General features: G+C 41.4%; 1 protein-coding gene across 1 annotated transcript in view; it reads right to left on the reverse strand.

The window, feature by feature from the left end:
• Positions 1-9355, reverse strand: part of RFC1 (replication factor C subunit 1) — an 80565-nt gene extending 71210 nt beyond the window's left edge. Inside the window, 1 exon segment of the mRNA XM_047799312.1 lies at positions 9211-9355. Coding sequence (XP_047655268.1) covers positions 9211-9213 — 3 coding nt within the window. The 5' untranslated portion in view covers positions 9214-9355.
• Between the last annotated feature and the right edge of the window lie 547 nt (positions 9356-9902).

The following is a 9902-nucleotide window of genomic DNA, read 5'->3' on the forward strand; positions in this document are numbered from 1 at the left end:
TGGGAACTTCCATATGCCGCAGGTGCAGCTATAAAAAGAAAAAAAAAAAAAAAACAGAATTAAACACAAAACAGTGCTGGAGTTCCCACTGGGTACAACAGGATTGGCAGCACCTTGGGAGCACTGGGATGCAGGTTCGAACCCCAGCCCAGCACAGTGGGTTAGGGAGCCATCATTGCCACAGCTGTGGCTTAGGTTGCAACTGTGGCTCAGATCTAATCCCTGGCCTGGGAGCTCCATGTGCAGCAGGGTAGCCAAAAAAGAACAACAAAAAAAAAAGGAAGTTCCCATTGTGGCTCAGTAGAAAGAACCCGCCTAGTATTCATTAGGATGTGAGTTTGATCCCTGGCCTTGCTCACTGGGTTAAGGATCTGGCATTGCCATGAGATGTAGTATAGGTCGCAGACATGGCTCAGATCTGGCATTGCTGTGGCTGTGGCTGTGGCCTGGCTGGCAGCTCTGATTCGACACCTAGCCTGGGAACTTTCATATGCTGAGGGCCGTAAAAAAAACAAACCAAAAAACAAACTCAAAAAACAGTGTTAAGACAAAACTGTTAAGAACACCAGAAGCACCTAACAGAGAGAGCCTCAGGGACGCTTTACCAAAAGAAGAAACACCTGAAGTGGGTCCCAAAATGATTATTAGGAGATAACTTGGACAGAGAAATCTGAGCTTAATACATTGCTGCAAGCTTGTCTCTCTTCCTCACCACTGTATCTCACGTACAGGGCCAGCACCTCAGGTAAGCAGATGCTTTGTTAATACTGGTTGAACCCATGAGTGGTCTTCCTATCACTGACATCCACATTTGGGCTCAGAAAGAGACGTTCTTAATTATGTAAAATGAAATTCATGGTAAGTTTGTTTTTAAAGATTGTGTATTAAAATAAACTTTGAGATTAATTTTTTGCCATGACTTTATCTACTGCTTTTTGTTTTAAGAAATTCTGAGTATCAAATTAACAATTACTGTGTATTATTTCTGAGGAAAATTACTGAGCTGACCTATCATATGGTACACTCATCCTATCACCATATGTAGCTACAAAAAACAAAATACTTTCATTTTTGGTACACGACTTCCTCTTCTTCAGGGCTTTTCTCTGAAGCCTATTAACGGCTCTCCATGAGCCCTAAGTCAAAAAACTTCTGACGTACATACTCACACTGCACAAGCTAACTCACATCCATCTCAGTGTCAGTATCCCCGAAAAACACAGATACCTTCTAAACCTCGCCTCCACTCAGACCTCTGGGCTCCATATTCATGCTGCCAATGGTTTGCCATATACACCTACAGCCAAATGCCCCAAAGGAGCCTCCAACTCACAAGGTCCAAAACTAAGCTCTCATTCGTTTGGGACTTGCTGTTCTCCTTTTATTTCCCTCCTCAGCACATAGCACCACCCTTCCCCAAAACATAAGAAGAGGCACTGTTTTTCCTCCCCATTCTGACCCTCCACCTAATCATTCCACCTAACCTAGTCTCCCAAATACTGCTGTCCTCTTCCCGCTATTTCTATTGTCAGTGCCTTGACTTAAGGCTTCATTTTTATTTACTTATTTAACAAACCCTTAAATAAGACTTACTCTGTGCTGGACAATGATTTTAAAAAAATAACTAATTTAATCCACATAACAAGTCTACAACATTCTTTAATTCACAAATGAAAAAACTAAGAATGCCAACAAGACATTTTAATACAAGTTTTGAAATTTAAGATGCTCTTAAATGTAAGCAAAAGTATTTGTTGCACTCTCCTACCCTAACATGTAACACCTCTACAACACTATTAGAGAGAAGCATCACCTATCAAGCAGCCCAATTTTAATATACATAAGTCAAGACAAAATACCAGACCTTGCCGAGTACTCAAAAAAATCACGCATTTTTTAGAAGTTTCTAACTTGGTTGTTTATAACTCTATTAGTTAGACATGAAAAAAAAATTTGCAATAAATACTTCTAAACCTGCATAGAAGCTATAATGACCTTTTAGCTTTAAAAGGTCAAGGTACAAAAGCTGATGTATATTTACTTTGAAGTATAACCAAACAGCTAATAACTTTTTTCCTCTGTTGACGGGCTCAACCAACAAACAAGTTACATTTGCCTACCAAAAATGCAGAGAGAAAGCAAATCATGCCACTGTGTTGACTTACTTTGAAGAGTACAGGGCATCATGCAAAATAAGCACTGCAGTGCTCTCTGGGGTAACTGCCAAAATAATTATATTTTTGCTTTACTTCTCTATTTTCAAAGTAAAAAAGAAATACAAATATTTCTGATTAAGTTGTCCTCCACAAGCAGAAACTGATTATCAACACACTTCACAAAATGTATCCAAATATAAAAATCCTTTCTCTTGAAAGCCACTTAAAAGAAAAACTATGTATCTGACAAAAAAAAATTTTTTTTTTTTTGCTTTTAGGGCTACACCCATGGCACATGCAAATTCCCAGGCTACAAGTTGAACTGGAGCTGCAGCTGTTGCCCACAGCCACGCAGGATCCAAGCCACATCTGCGACCCACATTACAGCTCATGGCAACGCCAGATCCTTAACTCACTGAGCGTGGTCAGGGATCGAATCCACATCCTCATGGATACCAGTGGGGTTCATGTCCACTGAGCCACAAAAGGAACTCTGACTAAAATTGTCTGACTGATAGCAGCAGTGCAGAGACAAAAGAAATAATTTTAAAGTAGTTAATATTATATTAAGGCCTAATACTTTAAAAATAAAAAATAAGTTGCTGGAATTCTGTCCCCTAAGATCAAGAAAAACACAGATCCACTCTCATCACTCCTATCCAACACTGTGGCAAAAATAAAACCAATTAGGCAAAGAAATATAGAGATTGGACAGGAAGAAGTAAAATTTCTTTATTTGTAGATGAAATGATCTTAAATGGAGAAAATCCTGGATTTCCTGTCATGGTGCAGCGGAAACGAACCCGACTAGGAACCATGAGGTTGCGGGTTCAGTCCCTGGCCTCGCTCAATGGGTTAAGGATCCAGCGTTGCCGTGAGCTGTGGTGTAGGCCGTAGATGGGGCTCAGGTCTGGCATTGCAGTGGCTCTGGCCTAGGCTGGCAGCTATAGCTCTGATTAGACCTCTAGCCTGGGAACCTTCATGTGCCGCGGGTAAGGCCCTAAAAAGACAAAAAAAAAAAAAATAGAGAAAATCCTAAGGAATCCACCAAAAAACTATTAGAACATAAATGAGTTCTGCAAGGTTGCATGATACAAGATAAATATACTAAAACCAATGTACTTCTAAACTCTTGCAGTACACAATCTAAAAGTGCTATTAAGAAAACAATTCTATCATCCACCTATACTGTTGGTGGGCATGTAAGCTGGTGCAGCCACTTTGGAAAACAGTATGGCAGTTTCTCAAAAAACTAAAACTATCATATGATCTAACAATCCCTTTACTAGGCATATATCCTGACAAAACTATAATTCAAAAAGGTACATCCACCCCTATGTTCATAGCAGCACTACTCACAACAGCCAAGACATGCAAACAACCTAAATGTCCATCGAGAGAAAAATGTATAAGCAGATGTAGTATGTACATACAACAAAATATTCAGCCATAAAAAAGAATGAGATAATGCCATTTGCAGGAACATGAATGGATCTGGAGATTATCATACTAATGAAGTCAGAAAGACAAATACTATATGATATCATTTATATGTGGAATCTAAAATATGATAAAATGAACTTTTCTATAAAACAAAAGAGACTCACAGACATAGAAAATAGACTGTGGTTGCTGCAGGGGGCAGTGGCAGAGGGAAGGATTGGGAGTTTGGGATTAGCAGATGAAAGTTCATATAGAGGATGGATAACCACGTCCTACTGTATAGCACAGGCAACTATGTTCAGTATTATGTGGGGAGTTCCCATCAGGGCACAGCAGTAGCAAATCCTACTAAGATCCATGAGGATGGGAGTTTGATCCCTGGCTTCACTCAGGGGGTTAAGGATTCGCCACTGCCATGAGCTATGGTGTAGGTCCCAGACATGGCTTGGATCTGGCATTGCTATGCCTGTGGCATAGGCTGGTGGCTACAGTTCCGATTCAACCCCTAGCCTGGGAACTTCCGTATGCCAAAGGTGGGAGCCTCCCCGCTCCCACCAAAAAAAGGCAAAAATATATATACATATATATTCTGTGATAAATCATAGTGGAAAATATTAATGCTTATATATGTATGTGTGTGTATCTGAATCACTTTGCTGTATAGCAAATGTATATATACGTGTATGTGTAGTGTCTGAATCACTTTGCTATACAGCAGAAATTAGCATAACATAAATTTCCATCTAAAGTTTCATCAAAAAGAGCAAATACTTAGGAGTAAACTTAACAGAAGTGTAAACCCAATCTCTGAAAACTACAAAACATTGTTTAAAGAAATTAAAGACCAGAATTCCCATCGTCGCGCAGTGGTTAACGAATCTGACTAGGAACCATGAGGTTGCAGGTTCGATCCCTGCCCTTGCTCAGTGGGTTAAGGATCCAGCGTTGCCGTGAGCTGTGGTGTAGGTTGCAGATGCGGCTCGGACCCTGCGTTGCTGTGGCTCTGGCGTAGGCCGGCGGCTACAGCTCCAATTGGACCCCTAGCCTGGGAACCTCCATATGCCTCGGGAGCAGCCCAAGAAATGGCAAAAAGACAAAAAAAGAAAAAAGAAAAAAAAGAAAAGAAATTAAAGACCTAAACAAATGGCAAGATAGCCCATGCTCATCGATCAGAAGACCTTATGTTGTTAGGATGGCAATATTCCTCAAATTGATCTAAAGATTCAACACAATCCCTATCAAAATCCCAGCCAGCTTCTTTGCTGATTCTAAACTTCATATGGAAATTCAAGGGCCCCAGGACAGGCAAAATACTTTGAAAAAGAGTAAAGTTGGAAGACTCGTACTTTCCAACTTCAAAACTCACCACAAAGCAACTGTAATTAAAAACTGTTACTGGCACTACAGTAGACACATAGATTAATGGAACAGAATTCAATATCCAGGAAAAAAAAACCCTCACACTTAAAGTCAAATGATTTTTGACAGAGAGCCAAGATAATTCAATGGGAAAATAGTCTGCAAAAAACTGGAGAGGTACATAGAAAAGAATAAACTTTTAACTCCAACTTCACACCATACACCAAAATTAACTCAAAATAGATCAAAGTCCTAAATGGAAGAGCTAAATCTATAAAAGAAGCACAAATCTTCATGTCTCTCTCTGGATTAGGTAAGAGTTTCTTGGATATGACACCAAAGCTCTGAGGAAGCGATGACTGACATTTGAATAAGACAGGTTATTCCAAGGAAAGGAAATAGCAAAAATAAAAGCCAAGAGAGAACCAGCTTAACACACTCAAAAGACAGACAGATGAGATCAGAAAGGTAGGAGAAGCCTTATGGCAAAAGCCACATTACAAACAGGTGACCAGAGTTCCCATCGTGGCTCAGTGGTTGTCAAACCCAACCAGCATCCATGAGGACTCGAGTTCAATCCCTGGCCTCACGCAGTGGGTTAAGGATCTGGCACTGCCGTGAGCTGTGGTGTAGGTCACGGACGCAGCTCAGATCCCACCTTGCTTTGGCTGTGGCGTAGGCTGGCGGCTGCAGCTCCAATTGGACCCCTTGCCTGGGAACCTCCATGTGCCACTGGTGTGGCCCTAAAAGACAAAAAAAATAATAAAAAGTAAAATAAATAAATAAAAGGGTGACCACACTGCTTCAGGGGAGCATTCACGCAGTAAATGACAATGTGAAGGGGGCAATGAATCAATTTAGATGTATTCAGACTCTGAACAGCTCTTCAAAAAATCTATCCCTTAAGTCTCGTGTGTGTTTAATTCAATCTTATGCATATTTTCAATAAATAAATATGCTAGCCAATGAATTATATGTGCTGGCTTCTTTAAAATGGCATTTCTCAAATTTTATTCACATTTTGAGCAAATAATTAAATCTTCATAGCAATGCAAATCACTTACATGGCCATTTTTTATTCTAAGTTCATTCCAATTACTTTAATAGCCAATATATTCACATGACCCAAAAATTCAAAAGGGTAAAATGTCTCCCTCCTATCCTGCCTCTCAGACTCACATTTCCCATCTTAGGAAGCAACAAATGTTAGCAGTTAGTTCTTTATGGATCTTTCGTATCTTCAAACAAATACGCATACATTCTTTCTTTGTTGTTTTTTTTTTTTGGTTGCACCTGCACCATGTGAAACTTCTGAAGCCAGGGATCAAACCTGTACCACAGCAGCAACCCAAGACACAGCAGTGACAATGCCAGATCCTTAACCTGCTAAGCCACAAGGAAACTCCCAAATATGCAGAGAATCTTTTCTTTTTCTACATAAAGTTGTAGCATACTCTACATATTGTTGTGCATCTTCCTTTTTCACTTAATTATCTTGGCAATTGTTTCACATCATGGCATAAAGTTTTCCCTTTTTGGTTTTTTTTTTGGTGGGGGGTTTCTCTTTTGTCTTCTTAGGGCCGCATCTGAGGCACATGGAGGTTCCCACGCTAGGGGTCTAATCGGAGCTGTCACCAGATCCGAGCCGCATTTGCGACCTATACCACGCTCATGGCAACATCGGATCCTTAACCCACTGAGCGAGGCCAGGGATCGAACCCACAACCTCATGGTTCCTAGTCAGAATCATTTCTGCTACGCCACGACAGGAACTCCAAAGTTTTCTCTTTTTAATGGCTGCATAGCATTCCATTTTGTGGATATAGTATTTTATTCCTTTATCAATAACTTTAATTGGAAAAGATGTGAGAAAAAGATGTAGCTCCCAGGGCAAGAGTTGCTAACTTTGATCTATGGAAGGGCTTCAGAAGATATGTGAATCCCCTAAACAGTGTGTATGAGTCCACATGTACTCTGTGGGCAGAAAACTTGCACACTATTCACCAGATTATCAAAGGGAGCTGTGACTCAAACAAAAGTTAAGAACTACTGTACAAGATAACTTGTATAAAGGTGTTCAATAAACATATGCTGAACAGAATTTGGGTCTAGGTTTCTGCTAATTTGTGTACTAGAGACAGACGAACTAAATTAAATACCAATATAATCCAAAACTCTTAAGTACCTTACAGAAACTTTTCCCTTTAGAAACAGTAAAGCGGACCCATTTGACTCCCACTTTCTTTTCCAAAAGGGCTTTATAATTCATCTGCACCATGAACAGGAGTACTAAGAAGGGAAAGAATCAATTGAAAATACCCAAATGGGAGTTCCTGTTGTGGCTCAGCAGAAACGAACCCAATATCCATGAGGATGTGGGTTCGATCCCCGGCCCCACTCAGTAGGTTAGGGATCCGGCATGCCCCCAAGCTTCGGTGTAGGTCACAGACACAGCTCCCATCCAGTGTTGCTGTCGTGGTGGCGTAGGCCTGCAGCTGTAGCTCTGATTCGACCCCCAGTCTAGGAACTTCCAAATGCCACACCTGCGGCCCTAAAAAAAAAAATACATATATATATACATATATTTATATATATATATACTCAAATAACCAAAAGTTGACTCTAAGCTGTTGTTCTCAGAGGCATCTTGTTTTTTTCCAGAGGTATCCCTGATGCCCCTTAAACTCTCTGTAATGTTCCATAGAGTCCTTCCTGAGAAAATTACATCATTGGCCACAGAGCTGTATATTGCCTACCTCATGCCAGGCACCAGAACAGAAGCTTTACATTAATTATCTTGTTTAATCCTCAAAACAATCATTTAAGGCAGCTATATTTTCCTCCTTTTTACAGGTAAGGAAACAAGAGGATTTAAAAGGTTAAAAAGTTAAGCTATTCACTTGTTCAAAACCACTTAAGCATTAAATGGCAGAGCAAGACTAAAACATCACCTCACTCTCACCTTCAAGACTCCAAAACTCATAAACTTTCCACAACACCATAGTGCCTGAAGTCCAAAATGTAATTATGATCATTTTAGGGAGGTAGTATAATATAACAGAAAAACCAAGGTTGTAATCCTAGTTCAATCATTTATTACTTCTATCACAAATTGAACTCTAAACGCTTCCTTTACCATCTGTAACACTGGATTGCTGTGAGGTTTAAATGAGAAAAGGTATGTAAAGTAAAGGGCTCACATATTGACCTGAAGAAGACACCTGTTACAAAGTAGCTATTATTATCTTATCCTTCTTTGAGAAGAAATAAAAAAGGGCTGTAAGGTTTCCCAATTTGGCATAAAATTACACACATACACATACAGCCCATAACAATGGCATTATAAGAAATAAGCTGAAAAATTACTGAAAAAATTATATCTGATTAGGTAGATTCTGACTTAATGGACCATCATAAATTGACCTTTGAAATAAAATATTTCAAACACACACCTGTATCTATTGCCATTCCAGTATGAACATGTTTGGAAGGCTGCATAATTATTTCACTCTCTATTTAAACACCGAGGGGTGTTTTGGGGGTTTTTAATTTTTATTAAAGAATAGTTGGTTTAAAATGGTGTGTTAGGGTTTTTTTTCAAGAGTATTGTTAACATCAGATGCTAAGTGATGACAGCCGTCAAATGCAGTACAGCTGTTTCTACTAGCTGTTTTCTCTTCTCCCGGGAAACCATGTTATCCCTTTGATTTCTGTGAACTCCTCCAAACAAAATAAAACATCCTCCTGATGCCCTTGATCTCAAAAGAGCTCTGTGATGAGCGTTTCACCGAGCTGTTAATGACGAAAGTCGAAGGCCCGAGACAACTTATTCATTAGAAAGGAAAGTTTGTAACATTCTTCTCCTACGTAACCCAAAGCTTGGAATTAACGCTTTAGGCAGGACTCAAACCAAGGTCCGAGGCAACGCTAAACAGGAAAAGCAACTTAACCGCTGAGCCCTCAAAATCACCTTTATTACTCCCTTCCTCCCTTCCCCCAAGAATGGAAAAAAGTTAAACTGACGCGCAGCACCACGAGCCCTGCGCGCCGGCTGCGGCCGGGAGCTGAAGCCGCGGTCCAAGGAAAGCCGTGAGACCCGTGCCAAGTTTGTGGCCCCTTCTGTGCCTTCGCACTCCTCCGGAGCCTCGCATCACGATCCTCCCCAATCCTCCATGCCACTAGTGCCCGGTCCACACCCAACCTGCAAACTCTCCCCAACCCCCGAGCCGTACAGCCTCCCACGGGGGCTCACCATCACAGCCCACGGACGAAGGCACTGGCGGGCAGGCTGGCCGGCTGGGGAATCCGTTACCGAAGCTCGGGATCCATTGGCGCCAACAACTTCTCCCGCGAAGTGGAAGGAGGTCGAGGCAGCGGCGCCCGGTGATGACGTCAGGAGGCGCGCAGCGTCCTCTCGGGCCAGGCCGGAGGCGGGAGGTAGGCGTAGCTACGTGGGCCCAGGTGCCGCCCCTGAGGCCGGCCGGGCCAGCGCGCGCCGGAACCCAGATCCGCCCCCCGATTTGCGCCTTCGGCTTTTGGCCGCGGCAGTCAAATCGCGAAGTTACGAGATTGATTACCTCGGAAGGCGGGCAGATCCTCCGGGTTACCCATCTGGAAGGATGCATGCCCTCCTTAGTAGCTTTAAAATGTTTCTATTACCAGCCGCAGTAAGATGCTGATTTTAGATGTACGTTCACATATTAATTTTAATATCTATTCTGGAATAAGAATTCCACCAAACAGTATTTACCTTTTTTTTTTAGTGTTTGACCAACTAAATTTGGTTTTTCGCCTACTTATAAGTTTTGAAAGCTACCTTTAGGACAGTTTTATGTGTGTAATTCCAGAGCGAAAGAGACTAGTAAAGTAGGCGTTACCACTCCATTTTATATGAAAAATGTAAGGCTCAAACAAGCTGTGGGGCCTAGCTGGGCTTCTAGGCGT

This window comes from Phacochoerus africanus, chromosome 10 (genome assembly GCF_016906955.1).
Source record: "Phacochoerus africanus isolate WHEZ1 chromosome 10, ROS_Pafr_v1, whole genome shotgun sequence".
NCBI lineage: Eukaryota > Metazoa > Chordata > Mammalia > Artiodactyla > Suidae > Phacochoerus > Phacochoerus africanus.